At 35.4% G+C, this 24,406-nt stretch overlaps 1 protein-coding gene across 8 annotated transcripts in view; it reads right to left on the reverse strand.

The window, feature by feature from the left end:
- The window catches only part of CNTN4 (contactin 4), an 891,804-nt gene that overhangs the window by 282,594 nt on the left and 584,804 nt on the right, over window positions 1-24,406 (reverse strand). For all 8 annotated transcript variants that reach the window (XM_058563517.1, XM_058563546.1, XM_058563510.1 and 5 more), the window contains 2 exons: window positions 21,044-21,170; window positions 13,703-13,878 (listed from right to left, as the gene is read on the reverse strand). In XM_058563517.1, the coding sequence (XP_058419500.1) occupies window positions 13,703-13,878; window positions 21,044-21,170 (303 nt within the window). The remainder of the gene's footprint in view (window positions 1-13,702; window positions 13,879-21,043; window positions 21,171-24,406) is intronic.

Below are 24,406 nucleotides of genomic sequence, written 5' to 3' on the forward strand. Positions count from 1 at the left end.
AATGGAGCACTGACCTAAACTTAACAGCTAAAATTGTAAAACTCTTATTAGAAAACACAGAAGTAAATTTTCGTGATTTTGGATTGTGCAATGGTTTCTTAGATATGACACCAAATGCACATGCAACAAAAGAAAAATGGATAAACTGGACTTGATCAAAATTAAAACTTTTGTGCTTCAAACGATCATCAAGAAAGTGAAAAGACAACCTAGAGAATGAGAGAAAATACGTACAGGTCATATATCTAATAAGGAACTTGTATCCAGAACATATAAAGAAATCTTACAACTCCACAATGGAAGGACAAATAACCCAATTAAAAATAGACAAAAGGTTTAAATATACTTATCTCCAAAGAAGATATTACCAATAGCCAATAAACACATGAAAAGTTGCTTAAAATAGCATCAGGGAAATGCAAATCAAAACCACAATAAGATACCACTTCACATCCACTATGAAGGCTAAAATAAAAAAGACAATATCAAGCGTTAATAAGGATGTGCAGAAATTGGAACCCTAATACACTGTTAGTGGATTATAAAATGTCACGACAATTTGGAAGAGTTTGACAATTGCTCAAAATGTTAATCACAGAGTTACCATTTGACCCAGCAATTCCACTCCTAGGAATATACCCCAAAGAAATAAAAACATACGTCTACATTAAAAAACTTATAAATGAATGCTCATAGCAGCTTTATTCAGAATAGCCAAAAAGTGGAAACAACCTAAATGTCCAACAACGGATGAATGGACAAACAAAATGGTGTTATTTCCATATAATGGCATATTATTTGGCCATAAAAAGAAATGAAGTACTGATATATGCTACAACATAGATGAACCTCAATAATATTATGCTACTTGAAATAAACAAGTCACAAAAGGCCACACTACTGTATGGTTCCACTTATAAAATGTCCAGAATGGGCAAATTCATAGAGACAGAAAGAAGATTAGTAGTTGTCAGGGGCTGAGAGGAATGAGGAGTGACTATTAATGAGTATAATGTTTTTTTTGGGGGGCTAATGAAACTGTTCTGAAATTAGATAGTGGTGATGGTTGCAAAACTTTGTGAATATACTAAAAACTAACTAAATAGTATATCTTAAATTGTTGACTAATATGGTACGTAACATAATAAAGCTGTTATCCAAATAAAAAAGATAGTATTGAAAATAAGAGGCAATACTTCTTTAATGAATTAAAAAAAAAAGACAAACAGTGGGGCTGGCCCAGTCGCGCAAGCGGTTAAGTGCGCGCGCTCCGCTGCGGCTGCCGGGGGTTGGCCAGCTCGGATCTCGAGTGCGCACTGACGCACCGCTTGTCAAGCCATGCTGTGGCAGTGTCCCATATAAAGTGGAGGAAGATGGGCATGGATGTTAGCCCAGGGCCAGTCTTCCTCAGCAAAATGAGGAGAATTGGCAGATGTTAGCTCAGGGCTGATCTTCCCCACAAAAAAAAAAAAAAAAAGACAAACACTAAAAAAAGTACTTCTCAGTTCAAGAAAATAGAACATTTGAGAGGAAATATTATGTTATAGGCTGGCAAAGGCCAAGGGATTTCTGTTTCTCTTATACTCTTCACTGGTTGATTCATATATTCATTCAGCTTCATTTACTCTACAAATATTTATTCAGCACTTATTCATAAATACCTGCCCTATTGGTGATAACATTTGAAAAAAGTAGGAGAAAGTATTCACTGAGCTTAAAAATAAGAAAATCCATTTGTTGATTCCCTTACACTCCCCTTACCTTTTAAAAATAAATGTGGGCTACTTAAAAGAGGATCTATAAGGTAAAATTAATCTAAATTTTATGAGGCCACGCTAACAGATTGCTCACAGCACAAGACTGTATCGAATTTGGGGTGAGAGGGAAGTAACTGCTATGAAAAAAATGAACAAATCTGAAATGCTAATGATATACAACAATGCAAGTATTTAGCAGCAAATTAACACTCTGATCATAATTAGTGTGTATCTTAAATACATACATCAGGGATAAATTACTGACCAGCAGTGCAATCCATTGCGAGTTTAGTGGCTAGTACAGAATTTAATCTCTGGTAAAATATCTAACAATAATATAGTTCTTAGAAAATACACACACACACACATATCTTTTCATGATGCCCTTAAATTTCAGATTTAACCTCTGAACCCTAAAGCATGCTTTGTTCTCTAAAGGGATCCCGTATTACAGCTGTGAAGTAAAAACTACCTAGCGTGGTGCATAAAATACATGCCAGCTAGGAGGTAAATGGCTTGTTCAGATTAGAGTTTATGCAGTGAAAGGTGCTGATTGGGAGGACAACGGAATCTGGCCCTCAATAGCACAGAGGCTTTCTGCAGCTAGAAATGTCCTAATAGGAACCATAACAATGCATGAGAGACCACAGTCGAACTGTTACAGCCACAGGTAGGTCAGCCACTCTAAATGTGATAATAGCTAGTTTCTACGGTTTTAGAGTACCAGACAAAGGGGTCAAATTCAGGGAAAATGACCTAGAAAAAAGAAGTCCAGAGAGAGGGCCTCAGGGCCAACAAACTACTCTGAATCACCTCAACTCATTGTCCTACGGAGAAGGGGCCAATCCTGCCTATTTTAGAGAAGGCCTAGAGAGAGGCAGAAAAGTGCTGGGGAAAGAAAAGGTTACTCTTTGAATTTCTTCAGCTACCTTTTTTCATTATTTCATCAAATCATACTATATAAGGTTCAAAACCCTGTTATGCTCTCCAGAGGAAAATGCATAGCATGACACAAAACTTGCACAGATTATTCCACATTTAATCAAGGCCATCCCTCTCAATACATTGCTCCCCAACACAGTTAAGTTAGAAAAGCACCTGATTTCAGTCTCATTCCCTAGGTGGTTTTATATTTCCTTGATGACAGTGGTCAGGAAAGAAAAGGAAAGAAACTGTGAATATGTTGGTCTATTAGTTTCCTAGGGCAGCCGTAAACAAGTTACCACAAATTTGGTGTCTTAAAACTACATAAATTTAATCTCTCACATTCTGAAAGCCAGAAGTCTGAAATTAAGGTGTCGTCAGGGCTGTGCTCACTGTGAAGGCTCTAGGGGAGAATTCTTCCTTGTCTCTTTTGGCTTCTGATGACTGTTGGCAATCTTTGGCATTCCTTGGCTGCGTCACTCTAATCTCTGCCTCCATGGTCATATTGCCTTCTCCTCTTTGTGTCGTCTTCTCCTATGTCTCTTATAAGGACCCTTGCCATTGGATTTAGGGTCCAACTGCATAATTCTGGATGATCTCATCTTGAGATCCTTAATTTAATTACATCTGAAAAGACCCTTTTTTGAAATAAGGTCACTCACATTTACAGGTTCTAGGTGGATATATCTTTTGATAAGTTACCATTCAACTTACTACAGGTGGTCAATTGGATTTTGAATTTTGAATCAACTGAATATTTGTATATGTTCTACAACATCATAACCTCTCAAATAAAAACTCTTGAAAAAGAATAGACCATCAACAAAACGAAAAGACAACCTAACAATTAGGAGAAGTTATTTGCAAACCATATATCTGATAAGGGGTTAATCTCTAAAATATGTAAAGAACTCATACATCTCAATGACAAAAAAACTGACAACCCAATTAAAAAATGGGCAAAAGACCTGAACAGACATTTCTCCAAAGAAGGTAGACAGATGGCCAACAGGCACATGAAAAGATGTTCAGCATCATTAACTATCAGGGAAATGCAAATCAAAACTACAATGAGATATCACCTCACGTCCGTCAGAATGGCTATAATTAACAACACAGGAAACAAGTGTTGGAGAGGTTGTGGAGAGAAGGGAACTCTCATACACTGCTGGTGGGAGTGCAAACTGGTGCAGCCGCTATGGAAAACAGTATGGAGATTCCTCAAAAAATTAAGGATAGAACTACCATACGATCCAGCTATTCCACTGCTAAGTATTTATCCAAAGAACGTAAAAACACCAATGCATAAAGATACACACACCCCTGTGTCCATTGCAGCATTATTCACAATAGCCAAGACTTGGAAGCAACCTGAGTGCCCATCAAGGGACGAATGGATGAAGATGATGTGGTATATATCCACAATGGAATACTACTCAGCCATAAGAAACGATGAAATCCAGCCATTTGTGACAACATGAATGGACATTGAGGGTATTATCCTAAGTGAAACAAGTCAGAGGGAGAAGGTCAAATACTGTATGATCTGACTCATAATTTGAAGATAAAAACAACAACAAACAATCACATAGAGACAGATTGGATTTGTGGTTACCAGAGGGGAAGGGGGGAGGGAGGAGGGCAAAAGGGATGATTAGGCACGTGTGTGTGGCGATGGATTGTAATTAGTATCTGAGTGGTGAATGTGATGTAATCTACGCAGAAATAGAAGTATAATGATGTACACCTGAAATTTATACAATGTTATAAACCAATGTTACCAATAAGAAAAACAAAAAAAAGGTGTTTAAGATTAGCCAAGAAATGCCCTGAAACCCTACTGCTCATTATGAGAGCAACTAGATAAGAGTTTTCCCAGATTTGACAATCCTAAAAATTAACGTAAAATCACCAATTATAATTTGTGAAACTGAAAGTAACTTTTGTAAACTATTAATAATACACAACAACGTTTTTTGTTGTTGTTGCTAGAAGACTGAATTTTCTGTTTTCTTTCTAGAAAAGATTACACAATTGTTATTATGTATAGAGTTAATCAGAGAGTACGGAGCCAAAAACTGTGGGGGAATAAATTATTATAGAGATTATTTAATAAGATTATTTAATCTTTTATACAGACTATTAATAATGACAATTATTTAAGAAGAATATTATATTTATGGATTTTGTGATACTTGTGGTATTAGTCAAATTTGATATATTTGTAATTTGTTATACTTTCTTCTCTCAGTCTAAAGAAATATTCACTTTTATACCAAAAAAAAGAAAGAAAGAAAAAGAATGTATAGTGATATGATTAGAGTGATCCTCTTATGTGACATTTTCTCCCATTCGGAAACTGCTCCTCCCTTTCAACTAAATGGCAACACTGAACTGATTGTTGACCAAAACTTCAGTCAAACTTAAAGCACAGTGATAGTAAGACTGGACCCCCAGTGTTTAAAAATTAAACTTGAAAAACAATCAAAATTATTTTAATATTTATTGACTGAATTATTCACAACAATGAAACAAAAAAGGATAATTTAGTAACTTGATTATTTTTTTTTATTAAAATACAAAGTGTTAGTTGTTTTTAACTTCAGTGATTTTTTTAAAGCCCCATCTGATCAAGCTTGTTTGGACCCCCATGTGGTCTTGGTTACCAATTTTCACGTGTACTATAGTCTTAGAATGCTCCTGAATTTTAAAAAAATCTCTGTACTTCATTGATTTAGTCACAAACTACTCTTTGTCAGTCATACAGACCCCAAATTGGACTGTGGGATGACTGAAAGGAGATATATCTAATAAACTAATAGTTACAATTAACTAGCATTTATACATTAATAGGTTTTGTGTAAGGGACAGAAAAAAACATAAGCAAGAATGATGTATACATGCAAATTTCAATTATTCATTAAACCATAACTCACAATTGTCACCAACACCAAGAACCAATAATATGGTCATAAACTGACTAGTTCTTGAGGTTTACATTATGAAATTCTCAATAGACACCAATTGTCATCAGTAATATACTTCTAGTACTATAGCAAGTGGCAGAAAGTATCTATTAAAAGCATTATTTCAAAAACTCAGCAAGTTTGGTTTGAATTCTTCTAACTATTCAAATGAGAAAAATTTACTCTCTTATTGAGGATCAAAGCTTTCCACTGATAAATGTTTTCAGTTTGTCATCCAAATGTTCCTTAGTTGATTAAGTTTTAATTGATCTAAATATTCACAAATTATTTATCCAAACAGTCATCCGTCAACATTTTATTGCTCAGAAACAAAAGTTTGCCTATGTAAGCAGCCTTCCTAATTAAAAATCAGTCAAGCCAGTCATGGGTGTGGCCATCTATCAAATCCCCAGCTATTGTTCTGATTGACTGCATACTTCATTCTTTGGCTATGAAAGATAAACTAATTATTGAATATTAAAAGCAATGAACATTTGAGATTTACTGTGAACAGAAGCAATGACCAAGGCTCAAAAACGAGATTGTCAAAAGCCCTAGTTAGAATACAGCACAACCTTATAAATTTAATACGTTTTTTTAAGCATTATTACCATCATCACCACAATTGTCAGAGGGCACCCAAAATTAAGGAGAACTCAGACAAGGTTAACTGTAGTAGCCATAAGAAAGACCTCTTCCAACGAAGCTATCTAATCAGCTACTGTTCATCAATGTGATGTTTTCATCATAAAAAATGTTGGCTGCCACATAACTGATAAAGCTAACTGAAACTAACCTTAGAATGGATTGGTTTATTGAGTTACTTTATCCTTATAGATACATTGCTTGAGGTCACAGGAAGGCCAAAACAGTGTGGCTTTTGCACCTAAGCGTCCCCTTCACTTATCATTTCCATCCTTTGTCTTCTTTTTTCAATCCCCTTCCCCTTAATGTAAGTTCAGGAGATAGGTATGCAGCGTATGAGTAGTTTACCAGTTTAGTTTCTTTTCCCACCTCAGGCGAGGTATCATCAGAGATAAGCATAGATATCACTCCATTGCTTCGTTCAAAAGAACACCACCTTGCTACGGCCAAGACAATGCCAGTTTCACTATAGCAGGCAGGCAACTTGATTTTGTTAAATAATTTAATTTAACCATGAGCAATTTGGAGGTACTTATGTATGAACTATAGTCATCTACAACTTGAGATGATGAATAGCATAAGTCTTCTGTTTTGAAGATCTGAACTGTTATAAGACAGCTGAATTTCCAGGAAGAGGCCCCAAACAATGTTTATGAAGCAAACAGTTTGACAGGCTAAAATCTGCTGTTATTAGATTATTCTCTTGGAAGCTCTTCATAATAATCTACATTTAAAGTGCATCTTTTTCACATATGGAGGAGGAATGATATGGGAGTAAGAAAACTTATAATAATATGTCATTTACTGCTTGGGGATATACAGTTTACCCACAGTTATAATAACCCACAGTTATTTACCATAAAATACCAATATTCAGAATGTTTTACAACCTACTTGCAATAAATTTGAAATTTGCATATTAACTTTTAGAGCAGAAATATTGTTATTAATTATTCTCATTATGGAACCTGAAACCAATTATATTAAAATTAGAGACACAAATGTATGCATAATTGTGGTATACAACATTATGCTTTTAGATGTTAACAGTAAATCAAAAGTATGACAGCATTAAGGAAGTCTATAACTAAAAAATTAAAAACAACAAAAAAAAATGATGGATGTGCTACATTAAATGTTGCAAACATATTTTAAAAATCCAAGTTTGTGTCTACAAAGGAAACATTTTATCAACCACCCAAATCTATGGTTTGAACATGAATTCTATTCAGAAAGTGTCACGGGGGAACTGTGCACGTCAAATGCTATGTAATGGGCATCTGCCCGGGAGTCAGGCGGTCAGGTTCCTATGCTGGGTCCTCCTCCTTCCACTGCACCCTTGGTAAAAGTTATCTCATTTCACTAGTCTTCAGATTCTTCACCTATAAAATGAAAACAATACCTATACTTCCTTGGGTTATGTTGAAAACTAAATAGGACAATGCTTCCAAAGTACTTAGCATAATATCTGACATAGACTGATACAATTATAACAAAAATTATAATAATAGCTAACATTTATTAAACTCTTAATGCGTGCTAGACAATGATCTAGAAGTTTTATCAGTATTAATTTATTTGATCCTCATAACAAAGGGAGTATTAACTCCATTTTATGGATAAAGAAACCGAGGCAGAGAGAAGTACCTTGTCCAAGGTCATAGGGTTACAAGAAGAGCTGAATTTCAACCCAGGGAATCTAATCCAGGGCTTGTACTCTTCCCACTATACCTAAGCTCTTAATAAATGTTAGTTATTATTCTTATTTTAAAGACAGGAAAGGAAGGGAAAGAAAGGGAAGGGAAGACTAGAGAGATAGGAAAGTAGAGAAGTAGTTATTGACTAACTTTCTCATGCTAGGAACTATTCTGGGATTTTGCATATGCTTGAGAATTTAATCTTCCCAACAACCCTAAGAGGGAAGTATGGTTATCCCCAGCACTAATGAGAAGTCTGAGTTTTAGAGACATTATGGGACACATGAAGTGAAACGGAGCAACGAACACCATTCCAGTCCATCTAAACTTAGGCAATGTAGTAATATCTCAGCTTCTCAAGCCCACATTCCCAACTTTTTTTTTAAATAGTGATTTAGATATTTTGTGAGTGTATAAGTGTGTATTGCAATTTACTTTAAAAAAAAAATCCATGTTTATATGTCAGAGAAAACAACTGCCCTGCTGAATAACTGTGTACAATGATTCTCAAGCACACTTGGATTGGGATGCTTGGCTGAGGAAGTAGGCAGCTAGAGTGATGACGCTACAGCACTTCATTCTGTATAGACACAGCTTCTGGAAAAACCCTCACCGTTAAGCTTTGGAAATAATGACCTGAAATTCCCTCCACTCCTGGCCTTGTCTTCTGATTGAGTTGCCTACTTCAGCATCAAAGAATGTTCAACTTGCTTTTCTCCCTGGGTGGAGGGGCAGAGAGAGTAGGTGGAGGTTGGAGAGGCATGCCTAAGGTGAAAGGAAAGCTATTCCTAAACACTTCATTGAAGCTATGCATGCTCTCAGGCTTGAATTTTCAGGCAACAAATGAAGTTTGATGGATTCCCACATGAATTTCTTTTTGATTAGGCTAAGGCTTCCTGCCCCAACACATACTCTTATCTGGAATTAAGATGTCAACTGTCTTCTACACAACCTCAAGGTGGCAATGCTTGCACCCACCTCCAAAGCACTCGAAAGGACCATCAGAAAGTCCTTGAACTTAGGGGTTCAACTCAGGCCCCAAACATGGCCTGATGACTTTAACATCCAATTCCTACTTTTTATTCATTTATTCAACGACTACAATTGTGAATTTATTAAGTGCCAAGCAACGAGCAGACCCCTGGTAAATTAATCAATCACGTTTTCTACCCTAGGTGAAATAGAAGGAGTAAACAGTAGAAGGGGTATTGGTAGCCTGCCATTAGAAACAGGCTAAGTGACAATAAGAGAAGTGATTGCTGATGGCTCAATATTGCAGGAGGACAGAAAAACAAAAGGTGCTCCAAATTACATTATAATAAAGTATGCTCATGAAAATGTCCACACCTCATCAAGAGTGACTTAAATTATGCTATGCCTATTTAATCAAGGAAGGATTTCTATCCTAAAGATATTGAATGAAAAATGTAGGGGAGGGGCAGGTTCTTAGAGGCATCATCTCCATTAACTAGAATTTTTGGTTATGTGAATTAATTCACTTTTGAAAATGCTAAATACAAGAGACTACCAAATTCTCTGTACAAAAGCAGCATGAAAATATTTTAAAAATAAGCCACAATAATGTCTATTTTATAAGATTGTCCTATGGATAAAATTATATAAAGTATATAAATGAAATTTAAAGTTGTGACATATTAGATAAAGATTAAGAGATGTTTTTCTTATAAATCAAACTGGGGCTAAAGCAGAGGAGAGCCAGGGCTCACTGAACTAGGAGTTGAGGCTGGTGTTCCTTGGCTGTCACTTATTAACTGTGTAAATAACAATGAGCAATTCAGCTACTCCAATCTTCGATTTCATTTTTAAAAAGACACAAGCCAAGAAAACTTTAAGGTCCATTTCCGCCATGAAATCATATGATTAAAAACGAAAAAATATTCTCACTTGCATATTCTAGTGCAGTAACTACGGTCAAAAGACAATATTTTTTTCCTCACTGATTATGAAAATGATCGGGGTGAAAGCAATTACTCAGTAACATTCAAAAGATGTCATTGTCATGCTTCACTTTACATCACTGAATAAAAGTATTTTATTTGAATCAATTAAACATGATTTTTGAATAAAGGCAACATCTTTTGACTTTTTTTAATTAAAAAAAGATAAGAAAAAAAAAGTCTAGAAATTACAGATTGATGATCTAGAGGCTGGACTCCAGAAAAGGATTAGAATAGAAAAGGCATGGGTTTATAAAAACACATCATCCCCCCAAAATAATTTTATACATGTATTTTCTTTGTTGTGTCACTGAATAGGCAATTAATAAACGAATTCCTTTATTCATACGTATGAAGTGTTCTAGACTCTGGAGACATGAGGATGGACAAGATAGTGTCAGCTCTCCTAGAACCTGGATTCTATCAATCACAGGAGTTAAATAATGAGAAAAAAATAAATATACAGAATCATTCCAGGTTATATTAAGTCCTAATAAACAAAACAGAGCATGCTGTTATATAGAAGTAGAGGGCTAGAAGAAGGTAGGCAGAGGAGAAGAGAAGAAATGATAGGAATTACTTCTTATGTTAGACAGGGTGATATGGAAACTTTCTCTCAGGAGGTCACATCTAAATTGAGAACTAAGAATCATAAGGGAGCATGTGAAGGATGAAAAGAAAAGCATATTAGTCAGAGGGAATGAAAGTATCAAGGCCTGTTGTAAAAGACAGTTTGTCATTTTCAAGAAATTAAAATGAGATCATGGTAATGAATTTGAGATTTATTCTAAGTGCAGTAGAAGGCATAAAGCAGCAAAGTGGATTGATCTCATTTACATGTTTAAAAGATTATTCTGGCTGTTTTATGATAAATGGTTAAAGATCTAAGAGAAGATGCACGGAGATCAGGTAGGAGTGGAGGTTGTAGAAATAGCAGCACATCTTGATTTTATTTTATTTTGTGTGTGTGTGTGTGTGAGGAGATCAGCCCTGTGCTAACATCTGCCAATCCTCCTCTTATTTTGCTGAGGAAGACTGGCCCTGGGCTAACAACCGTGCCCATCTTCCTCCACTTTATAGGGGACACCGCCACAGCATAGCCTGCCAACCAGTGTGTTGGTGCGCGCCCGGGATCCGCACCGGCGAACCCCGGGCCGCTGCAGCGGAGCGCGCGCACTTAACCGCTTGCGCCACCAGTCCGGCCCCCAGCACATCTTGATTTTAGCAAGGCATTTGGCAAAGATTCTCATTACTTTAGGAACAAGTAGGAAACACTAGGGTTCAATTATACTATGTTTGGGTAAATTTGTAGCTAATTGAACAAGAGTAGCAAAGAATATTGACTTAAAAGTTCAATCTCACCTTAGTGAAATTTCTCTGCCAGCATGCTGCCCATCCTGGTCAACATCTTTTATCAATTATTTGAATGGAGACACGCTTATCAAATTTTCTGCTGATACTAAAATAGTAGGATAATCAATACGTCAGATGAAAAAAATGATTTAAAAAAATTCAACTGTGATGGAACAAAGGGTCACTATTCAGAAGGTGAATTTAATAGGGGTAAATAGAATATTCTGAATTTAGGTTAATAAAATAACACGGTTGGGTAGCTGTGGATTAATAGACATTCTTGATCAAGTCTCAGATTTTACAGGACTGTACATTCAAAACAAAGTTACAATATGAGACCAGGGCTTTAAAAAATAAAGAACATCATTGTCAGCTGCATTCATTGAAAAAGAAGTTCACATCATGGGATACTACTGTTCCCATCGTCCTGTGCAACGGTCAAGGCACATGCACGGAAATGGGTACAATTCTACATGGTCACAATTTAATAGATTAATTAACCTAACCGAGTGTGTTGTGAAGAAGATGGTTACGGATTAAGTAGCTGGAGAAGAAAAGAATTATGAGACAAGGGACATGATCCTATTTTCACATATTTGAAGCCTAAGGAGAATCATTAAGTGAGCACTGAGAGTGAAAGTGATGGAAATTTAGATATTTAGCTCAAATTTAAGGAAGAGATGTTGGGTTTGTTTTTGTATTTTTGAATAACTAGGGCAGTCTACTACAGGTCAGGATGCTTTGTGATGAATAGATGAGCTCTCTATTTCTAGAATTTTTCAAGCTGAATGATTATCAGCCAAGGATTCTGAGGGCGGCAGGATGCTTACATCACACATGAAGTGGGATAAGCAAGGTGGATTCCAAACACTGGTCCTCAGGCCAACTCAACCACAAAATGAGTGGTAGAGCTTTTCCTTAGGCTAAAGTATTCTCTTTAAACGACTGTCCTTGACGATGAGATTCTGTCTTTCAGATACATTTGGTAGTAGAAATGCCTGGACTTTTTACAAAAGGATAGTCAAGAGTTGGTAATTATTTAAATGTCAAAGTTAGAAAAACAAAAGCTTGGTAATGTTATGTCAATCTCTATTTTTTGCTGTTGTTTTAAAAATTTTCCTACACTATGAAATGCAAAAATCAAAGAAATACAAGAGTAGCTGAATACAGAGATTTTCCCTACTCTGAGAGTCGATTTTATGATTATTTTCCAAAATGAGTCCAACAAAATTCATTTGTCACTACTAAAAAATAAGTACAGATATTAGACTTCTATTAAACCAAGAGAAATAAACACTTTGGTTCTGTAGCACTCAGTCAGACATATTATCCTCCTATTATTCTGCACACCTAAGAATATTTGGAAGACTATCTCAGGAGACATTCACAAACAAAATAATCCTATTTCCCATATATACCTAATACTTAGAAAATTCATTTCTCAACTAATAAAGATGCCACCAAACAGCAATAATAGATTAAGCACTGGATTATTAGGTATATTTGACATTGAGTTCCCGGAGAGGATTTTGTTAATGAGAATATTCTACAGTGTTACTGCCAACAGACTTTGTAATTATGAAACCTTTGACATTAATGCACTGCTATATGAGTTGGGATTTTACACAAGGAAATATATAATCACATGCAAATACATAAACCCTTCAAAACGTAGCTGGAACATCAATTCTCAAATGCATCTCTACTCAGATGTGTACTCATTGCTCTTGCCTATGAATTTTATTTTCAACTTGCTATTTCTAAATTCCACTTTCTTTGATATGCTCATGAACTTTTACTAGATGGTGGTCTTAAGAGACGGCAATTTGTTTTTTAAATATTCTAAACTGGAAATATAAAAGATACAAAAGGTAACACTTTGCTTGTCTTTACTTTTTGTTATTATTGTAGTTGTTTTTAAAATTTTCCTGTTCTATGAAATAAGAAAAACATTGGAGAATTATAGGATTAATAGACTACCAAGGCTTTTTCCAACTTGGAATTTTATAGTTAAGGTACTTCTCATATTGACTAAGTCAGTGGTAGTTCAACCACTTGCTTATACACACTCTCTTTATAAGGTGTATGTGTGTAATCTGTTGTGTATATAAATTTATATGTGTGTAAATTTGAGTGTGTGAATTTATGTGTGTATAGAGCATATAACCAAACTATCATATAATCAAACTATCTCAATCCTTATAAAAGCAGAATACATCTTCCCACTCAGATTTACAATTTATCCTACAAATATTTCCCAAATACGAAAAAAGGGTAAAGAAGACCATATAGCAAATTAAAATCTGTTTGGTTTTTAAAAAGAAAACTGTTTTAAAGCCTTATTGGTACAGTGATACAAAAACTCAAAGTAACATTTGCAGCATGATATAATTGATACTTACAAGCAAACTGAAGCTTTGCTTCTCTGCTAACAATTGTTCCAAATGAGTTTGTTGCTATGCACTGGTACGTTCCAGCATCTTGGGTTTTATTGGGGTTATTGATCAACAAGCTGCCTTCAACAACACTGTAGCGGAAATCCATACCAATGTCAACATCTGTTCCATTTAACTTCCACCTATAGTATAAAGATGCCAGTAGATAAAGCCTTGTAATATTAATCAATATTTCTGAATTGTCTAAAATATATAAAAACTATAAATAGCATAAAATATCATCTGTGACTTTTTTTTAACCATGGTAAAAAAAATTAGAAATGCTCTACCCAGCGATGGTGACAACTTAAATGCTCATGGAAAGAGCAAGTTCCTTATAGTAAACAACGATATTAAAATTTTAACATCTGTTTTTGTGACTACTTATGATGAACAGACATTCACTTTTTTTTTTTTAATTTTCCCATAGTATCTTGTACAACTTCAAATAGGGCTCCTCAGTAAAAGTCCTTTTTCTACTTTGTAGCTATTCTTTAAATGGGTCTATACAAATGACAGAATGCACCACTTGCAGGTTGATTGCTGAGTATTTGATGAAATTGCAACAGAGTTGCTTTGATTTGGTCCTTAATATGACTGAAATGGGTGACTGCAAAGCAGAGAAACTATTGATCTAGAGTTGTCTTAGGGACCAAACTAGCCTTACCCATGGATCCCTTTGAAGATCTCCTTAGCCACTGGCACTCAAACATCAATCAACCCTCCCAGTAAACAGTAGATCAGGACATTAGGTAACAGAGGCAAAGAGAGTTGTGCTGTTCTTCTGTTTGTTTAGTTGGATCATCTGTGTGTCTGACTACAGTGTTTGGTCCAATAAATTAGTTTTAGTAGGACTCACACATTTAAACAGCAAAGCTTCAGTAACAAGACCTACTTTTTTTTTTTTATACAGCCAATAACATTCCAAAGAGAGCTTATCTTAACCAAATTGCCTTCCAGAGAGTCTTTGAAAACTTATGAACTTTTGAGCTAATACAATTCAATGACTATCTACCTTATCTTTTTCTTCCCCTCCCTCCGAAATCCTACACAGAATATCAGGTAATGAAAATAGCATAGTTGAAGCTTCTGAAATATCAATAGTCTCACAGTAGCATTCACAAAAAATAAGAAAACACTGAAGCACAAAGGAAATTGATCAGAAGCAATAACATGAGTAAAGAATGAGAGATACTCATTTTATCTCCTTCAAAAAGTAAAAAAACAAAACACTATTAAATGTGTGTGTGTACATACACACTCACTGTGCATCCTGTATAACATTCTGGAGTACTATGGCTGGTGTGCATAACGTAAAAGGATTTAAATGAAAAAATGCAAGCCAGTTAGTTTCAAGATTTTGGATATTTGGTATCAACAAAAGTTTAAAGAATGATCCCTTTCTTCCTGCCAAGATCTCTCTCACACTTCAAGGTCAATCTTAAAGGACACCTCTTCCAATGAAGTCCTCCTTAATATTCCTAGTCAAAATTAATCACAGCTTGCCCTAATCTCCTACAGAATTCTCTTTGCTCCTTTATGTAGGAATTCTGCCTTCACTGTAGATAATTTGCCTAGATTACTTTTATATGCTCCCTTTAGCGACCTAGAACTTAACACTCTCATTATGCTCAATAAATGCTTGTGGAATTTGACTAAATATTTTACTTTTTTGCTGGATAGTTTAGAATTGGGCATACACAATTTATGAAGCATTCTAGCCCACCACAAACAGCAATGTACGTTTGTTCACATCTATGTCTTTGAAATGTAAAAACTGAAAAACATGAGGGGTGGGAAAAGTGGGCCAGAATCACGAATGGGACGTAGCTTTTGATGTTTTATAAGAATGTGGGTATTAGAAACTGACACCGTTTTTAGGCTTGACAGTAATTCTTTCTGTGTTCTGACACAGACAAGAAAGCAACAACCAATAAAAAGAGAACAGCCAAGTCATATTCTAGCAGGTCTACATGCACCTGAACCTCTAGAGCTGACTGCCTGCTCTAGACATTTTTTTGAGTCAGCCGATCATGTCTCGGCCATAACTCTCACTTCAAATGATAGTGGAGCAATTTAATATGACAAATCTAAGAACTCAAAGAGGAAATTGCAATATAACGTGAGCTGCAAGCAGAGTGTGGAATTTAGGAATGGGACCATGTTAGACTTGTTAGAAAAGTGATTGTGGGGATAATGAGAAAACCTCTGTATGTTTGTCTACACTAGTCATCTCTACCGAAAACACTTTGTAGAAAGTCCATTAATCTACTTTATCACTTGCTTTTACATACAAATAGCAAAGGAAAGGGGATTATTTAGAAAATAAAGTGCTTGCTGTGAAATGCAGTTAAGTCTGGATTACAAAGCACTATACCAAGTTTTATCGTAATGCAGACACTGTTCATTCCAACTGAATGTGCAGTGCATTGAATTCCCTATCTTATTCCATACTGGAACACTCTTGAAAAATTCACAATTTATTTTCAATGTTTGAGGGATCTTTTAGGTACTGGTAATATAGAGACAATGCCCATTTGGAAGAAAGAGAGATTTTCCCAAGGGCCAGGACAAATTGGTGAGTCTCAAAAGCTGATTTCTGAATCACTTGGGGATTCATGACTGAACTCTGTCCAGTTTGGCACAACCAAACACTGACACTGCGAAGCTCTGGAAGGTACAATTTTTTGGACCTTGTTGGGAAGCTACCTATGGGATTTGTTGTAGCAAAACCCTCTTTCTTTGTTCACTGTTTCAGCTTGACATGTAAGAAGGGGCAGGACCTTTCTGACTTGGAATTTGTTGTCTGCAAACTTCACTGAATACAAACCTTACAGCAAAAGTACTCCAACCAAGTACTTGAACGTTCCTTCTGTCTAGAAAGGGAAGCTGAATGCAATAAGTAATGTCACATGTCCTCAGGGAACTTTAATTCACAGGAAGTTGACACAAGTCAAAACTTCTCAAATTTTCTGGGTCTGGGTCAATCCTTTCAAAATTGAGAGGCAGGAAACAATAAAAAGAGAAGGCTCAGTTGAGGGAACAAACACAAGGAAGAGAGGGCAGCTGGGGTGCCTGAGGGAAAAATCTGATGCTGAAGATCACCATGTAGAGCTCACCTTGAATTTCTCCTACTTGTTCTTTTCCCTCCAAGTTTGCCCGAAGACTGAAAAAGTTCAGCCAGAAAGATGTTTGCAAATAGCTGATCTCTCCATTCTTCCTCTTGTTCTTTCCTTCAACAAGAGGGAGTTTGTAGTTCTTGGGTACCAATCAGCTATTATGTTACAGAGAAACTGCCAAAGGTATAGAGGAAAGCAAAGTACACTGCAACCAATTGCTAGTGCATTTGATTAAAAATTTTCTTCTCAGCTTTTCCTGGTAATCTTTAAAAACATAATAGGTTTCTGTTCTGCTGCTTGTTTTAAATAACAAAGCAAGCCCCTATATCTAAAAACACAGTATTACAAAAGCAATGTTAACTAAAGGTCACAGTTTGGGGAAAAACAAAGCAGCAACTTGCCAAATTCTGTTGCAAAATTTGTTTTCATTTATGGCTAACACCTGAACTTACACTTGGCTATGTACTAAAAAGTGGGGCCATTTAACTTGTCATTTATGTATGTAGGAACCTTTGCCTCTTGCATTTATTTTTTTCTACATAAAGCATTTTAAAATGCTTGATTTAGCACTGAATTCCACATATTATAGGGAGAAGAACTACACGTTCTGGTTTGCCCAGGACAGTGCTGGGTTTACATTTGCTGTCTAGAATAATTATTCTAGGATAATTATTAACAGTGGCCTTTGGCTCTCAGAAGTGTCCTGGTTTGGATGATAAATTATATGTTCACCCTACTTATATGGTCCATTAGAGAGGTTTTTTTTTTTTTTCCTTTCTTTCTGGAATGCACTTCCTTCTCTTAACCATACGGCAAAAGATCATTCACCCTCCAGATTCAGTTAAATATCTCCTTTCCTGTGAAACTTTCACTACCTTCTCTCCATCCCGAAGAAGACTTTCCTCCAGGATGCCCTAGGACTTGGACATCCTTTACTCACACTTACAGTGTAGCACTAGAACTATTCCACATCTAGACAGCTCCCAGCATAGCACTGCAGCTAGTGCCACTTCTAGGCAGTCCCCACAACAGCACTCTACCTGAACACGTTGTTTAGTCATCTTTGAATACCTCAAAGATGCCTGGTAATTGCAGCTGCTTAATACAGTGGTTTAAACACCTTTCTTAGATGACAAACTTTTCAGAATCCTAATATATATCCAGTTCAAGGCAGAGCTGCTATGGTGGAATCTTGGGTGGAAACTCTGCAGTTCCTCACCACAGGTAATTCCATAGCCAAGTCCACGTACCCTGGAATTCAGTTTGAAAAACACTGGGGTGGTTTGATGAATGATGATATGTTTGATGAATGAAGGAATGAATGAATGAATGGGCAGACATATTAAATTCTAAAATAATTTCCACTGTGCTACTACCACTACCCTTTAACTTGTACGGGATGCCCTTTCCCTCTGCTAATTTGAAAACTCCCTATCTCAGTTCAAATCCCTCTTCTGTGAATCCTTCTTAATGACTCTAATCTCTCCCTCCCCTAAACTATGACATATGTTATATATTCTTTTGGTTTTTACATACTGTTATATATTGGTTATTAGCTAAAAGTTTTTATCATTAAATTTGAATAGAGGAAAAAAATAATATTTATAAGATCTATGTCAGTTATAAAGAATCATGACAAAATAAAGAAGTGTCTAAGAAAAGGAGTCTTATTATTTTTGAAGTCTTTTATTTCTACACTGATTCGAATCACTCTCCTCTCAATGGTTAATTATAATCTTTAATTTTGGCTTTTTCATGACCTTGATTTTCTTTATGATTTTATCATGTATTTTTGTATCCTTAAACAATTGCTTCATCTCACTTGTTTTTGAAATTTATAAATATGGAATTATACTCTATACATTCTTCTATGACTTCCTTTGTTTACTCAAAATTATGTTTTGTGATCTATCATGTTGTTGCAGCTGTAATTCATTCATTTTCACTACTGCATGGGGTTGCCTTGTATGAACATACCAGGTTATATTTATTTATATTATTTATATTAGGTTAAATTTAATCTTCTAAATTTCTGTTAATCTGGTAGGTTTGAAAGAGTGTCATTTTAGTTTTAATTTGTATATTTCTGCTCACTAATGGCATTGATAGACTTTTTATATGTTTATTAGATATTTGATATTCCTTTTGTTAGAAGCATTTACTCAAGTCTTTTGCTAATGTTTCTATTGAGCTACTTATTTTTTACTTTTTCATTTGTGGGAATTCTTTAAATACTTTGGATAGTAATCCTTTGCCAATGACCTATTTCAAAAATATCTTCTCCCAGTTGGAAGCTTAAAATTTTACTCATCTCAGTATATTCTGTTGAACAGAAGTTTTTAACATTAATGAAGTTAAATATTTTCTTTTATGATTTGTGCTTTTCCTGTCATATTAGAGAAATCTTTTCTGCCCTCCAAAATCATAAATATGAATGCCTATCATCTTTTAAAAGTGTTGTAAATTTCCCATGTAGGTCTTCTAGTCACCTGAGATTGATCTTTGTATATATGCTGTGAGGTAGGGGTCTAATTTTATTTCATTTTTTTAACTATATGGATAATCCATTGTGCAGTACATCTCTTTTTCAATTTATTTTTACTATGATCATGAGTTTTAATTTTTCTTTTCCTACCTTCACAAAACAGTATTATTGTTTAAAATTGATTTTATGTGGAAATACTAAACTTTACTACTTGCTTTACTTATCATTTGTTCTTGTATCTTAGACATTCTACCTGGAATCATTTTTATTCTACTTAAAGTATATCCATTATAATTTTCTTTAGTGAGAGTCTGCTGGAGTCAAACTTTAGTTTCTGTCTGCCTGAAAATATATTTATTTTTTTCTCCTTTTTAAAAAGTATTTCTGCTATATAGAAATTTGACAATTAATTTCTCTCAGCATATTAAGATTCTGTCTTCTATCTTGCTTTTTTGTTGCCATTGAGAAGTCAGCTGCTGGTTTAATCATCATCTCTTTGAAGGTTGTCTGTATTACAACTTTGGCTAATTTTACGACGGTGTCTTCAACATGGTGTTCTGCTGTTTCACTGTCATAATTCTAGATGAGGCCTTATATTTATTTGTACTGCCAGAAATTCATTGGTCTTCCTAAATCTATAAATTGGTATTTTTAATTAGCTTTGAGAAAATCTTTAGCCTTCTCTCTTTTTTTTTTAAATTTTTTGTTTATTGCAATAACATTGGTTTATAACATTGTAAAAATTTCAGGTGTACATCATTGTACTTCTATTTCTGCATAGATTACATCATGTTCACCACCAAAATACTAATTACCAATCACCAGTAAGGAGATCGAAACAGTAATCACAAACCTCCCCAAAAAATAAAAATAGCCTTCTCTTTAAATATTGCCTCTGCTTAATTCTCTCTTGCCTTTCCTTATGGAACTTTAATTAGACACGTGTAAACGTTTTTTCTCTTTCTCTTTCCCTTTCCCTTTCTCTCGCTCTCTAATATTTTGCTTCTCTTTATCCCTTTCTGCTGCCTTTGGATGATTTCTTCAGATATATCTTGTAGTTCACTAATTCTCCTTTCAGCTATGTCTCATCTACTGTTAAAATCACTTAGCACCAAGGTTTGAAATAGGCAATTACTTTTGCTTTACAGTCCCTTGTGGAGGCAAGCTTATTTCTCACTACATTTACTCTAAGGATGTAGCCCTTGGGTCCCAGGTCTATTTTGGGAGGTGTTCTCATGTTAGACTCTCCTCTTGGTTGAGTCTCCTCTTGTCTTGTGACCCCAGTCCCCTGGGAAGCTGCATAATCCAGAGCTCCAGTTCATATAGTTTATCAAGGTGAAAACTGCTTTTAGTGTTCAGTTTTCTTCTCTGGGTTCCAAACTGACTTATTTTTTGACTTCTGAGTATTTCTTACTTTCCTGCCAGTTTCCTGATGCCATTTTAAAAGGTGTTTTTAAAAACATGTTGTTAAGAAATGCTAAGGCTTTCAGTGAGAGTGTCAATCAGGATATTTAATTCCCAGCACTGCCAGAAACAGAAGATGGGTACTTAACTTTTCATGAACACAATCATCTCTTTAGAGTCTCAGGATACCCTATGACGCCTGTCTAAAAGCTCTTTACATAACCAATACTCCATAAGTATTTGTTGATTTTAATAATAGAAACTACATGCATGGAAACACATGCTTTTAAATCAACAAACCTGATATGAGGTTTTGGATTCCCTTTAACTTCACAATTGAGCTTCACTTTCTTCTCCTCAGAATCCAAAGGGAACATGACATGACTTGGCTCTTGAATAAAAATTGGGCCATGCAGTGTATAGTCATCTGAAAGGACAAGAGAAAACGTCCAAAATGAAGAATATTTTCCAAACAGGAAACAACAAAATTAAAATAAAAGAGATAAACTAACAAAAAAATAATAATATACAACAGACTCAGTTCAGCCTCTGAATGAAATTTTCCATTGAAGACTAATCTGTGGATTATCATGAAGTTGAGATATGGACTCTCCTATTTCATATTGATAACTTATTTTCATTAACAACTTCCAGACACCGAACTGCTTGGCATTCCCTTTTCTCTCCTCCACTTCTATTGTTCCATCTGTCTTTAGACCACCCTCTTACTTTGTTCACATTTTGTGCCTCCTACATCCCTTTTGTGCTGCTATCATCCTGGAAGGCTGTCTAACATCACAAAGTTAAAATTTCTCTGCTCTGTAATGGGATAATATAATTGGAAGCAAGCAATGATGATTTTGTAATACATTAATAATGAGAAACATCTCTGTACTGCTAAGATATGCATAAAACTTTCTTAATTTGACTATGTAGGTAAATAAAGAACAACCTAGAGTCATGATTCTCAAATTATCTGTAGTGAAGGACCAGTTTGTTTGTTTTTTCCAACCTGTTATGGACCCATGCATGGTCTAGCTTGTGACGTATCACAAGCTGGAACCATATGTGACTCAGCACACAAATTCAGTAAAACCCAAATTGGTCTATAGCGAGTTCAATGATTTGAGTCCACTGATCATGAGCTTGGATGGGCAACAATATCAAAGAGCTATGAGTTTTTAAATGCTTTCTCTCAATAAGAGAAACTAGGATGCATGAAACTTATTTTGTCATGGAACAGCAACAGAGTTCAAAGACTGGAATAATCCATAAACCACACTTTAAGTAGCAGTGTAGAGTACATATGCTTCTAGAGTACACACATAATAAATATTGGTTAAAATGCATCTCACCACCTATACCCATGAAAGTGATTTTCATTCTTCAAAATCTAGTTCAAGTTCTTTTTTTCCTAGAAGGCTTTTCTAGACACTTACCTTTTTCCTTTATCCACATGATTCTTAAATTATATCTCCCCATGGACATATCTTTTTCTATTAAGTGCATTTGTACCTTTCTTTTCCTTTCTTTGGACTATAAGCTCCTTGAGAGCATGACTGTATCTTACCCATTTTTGTATGCCCTGTGGTACCAAGTACAGTGGCTTATGCATAGAAGATGGTCAGTAAGGATTTGCTCTATTTGAGTGTAAATTTTTTCATATTTTAATGTATTCAATCAGCTGATTTTGGCATTGTCTAATGAATTTTGAGATATAAGGGCCAGTGGCTATGATGTAAATAATACATGATAATGAATATCACTCTGTAGCTGACAATCCATTTTCCCCTTAGATGTGATTATTTCGAAGGGGGTGAATTGCAACTGCTATCCTGGAAAACCTTCGTAACCAATCTTTTTTTGTTTGTTTTTATTTTTTTATTTTTTGTGGGGCAGATTAGCCCTGAGCTAATATCCTATGCCAATCCTCCTCTTTTTTGCTGAGGAAGATTGGCCCTGGGCTAACATCTGTGCCCATCTTCCTCTATTTTATATGGGATGCCACCACAGCATGGCTTGACAAGTGGTGCACCCGTGCGTGCCCGGGATCTGAACCTGGGAACCCCGGGCCGCCTAAGTGGAGCGCGCGCACTTAACCGCTCGCCACTGGGCCGGCCCCCATAACCAGCGTTTGTTGATAGATGACAGGATGAGACTGAATTCATTCAGGTGAATCGGGACGGAGGAAAAAGAAGAAAGTTGATTTGGGGATCCGGGTGAAGAATGGTAATGTAATTTCTTTTTAGGCTTTTAATCCAAGCTTAAAAAAAAAATTCCACACGTTGAGGTTGGAATAGAAAAAAAATTAAAGATACAAGATAACCAAACAGAATTCTATTTTATTATAGAGGAGTGGGGACAGCCTTGTTGTGAGAACAAGTGGGATACAGATTCAGAAAGACCACGAACTGAGATTCAATGCCTTGAGTCAATTACTAACTCCATGTCCTGTGGAGAATCACCTAGTCTTTCTATGCCTCAGTTTTCTCATCTCTAAAATAATAGGATTTGACGAGGTCAGTGATTCCACATCAGTTAAAAATGGGAAAGAAGCCATGAATATTCTCCCAGAAACACACATGTACATACATATGAAAATTGCATTCAAAGATGTCATGAACTATATTACCACTACCATCCTCTCTCCTTACTCCATGTATAAAATATCATGTTAATGAGAGACTTAAACAAAGAAAACAAGATATATCAAAGAACACAAAAGCATGGAATAAAAGTACACAAATATACTTTTTTTTAACACTCATGGTTTGAAGGCAGATATTTCAAAATCCAGATATTTACATTTCAGATTTTCAACAACTATATAGATATTTTCAAAACAAATTTAGATACTGGTCAAGGGTTAGCTCAATTCAACTGTAAAGAATTGTGTGAATTTTTGGCATATTTAGTTAAGTAACAAACACTACTCATCAAGATCACTAACATAGCAGCAAGTTTGGTGTATTTTTCTCTAAGAGAGAAATATTTCTATTGTTGTCCCAACTCCAAAATTATGTGCGTATATATATAATATCACTCATCTCAATTCACTGGTGTTCCCTGATTTGAATTTCATACAGAAATACACAATCTATTACTAGTAATTCCAAATAAGAATATAACATAATAATGATTACCCAGGATGCAGCTGAGAGGCTGTGGATTAACATCTGTAGTATTCCTCAATGTATCCATGCCATATTTAAATAACAAAAAGGATATTTTTTCTGTGTATTTTGTAACAAGAATTGATAATAATGATGCTTTGCATTCGCTATAAATAACACATTTCATCTAAAGTTTTTATTTTCCCTTGGTTAACCGAGCTCACTGCCTGGAAATTAATATTAGCATAAAAGGAATGATATTTCAGTTCTCATCTCAGGAAATCCACATCCTTTCAAGCAGGAGCTATTTGGTTTCACAAAGATAGAGGGAGAGAGTTTAGAAAGTTAAGCCATCCAGGTGTAGAAAATGGATATCCTAACTTTAAAACCTTTAGTCCAGGGTTACCAGCATTTCTGAGAAAAAAAAAAGTTATAGAGTTGCTTTATTGCCCTCAAATCTTGAGGTGCCTGGGTGAAACAGAGTCCTGAGAGGGACATTCTTAGATGAAACATGGAGGGAGGCACCACTAAGTTTGTTCTACCTTTGTGT

This window comes from Diceros bicornis, chromosome 2 (genome assembly GCF_020826845.1).
Source record: "Diceros bicornis minor isolate mBicDic1 chromosome 2, mDicBic1.mat.cur, whole genome shotgun sequence".
In the NCBI taxonomy this organism is placed as follows: Eukaryota; Metazoa; Chordata; class Mammalia; order Perissodactyla; family Rhinocerotidae; genus Diceros; species Diceros bicornis.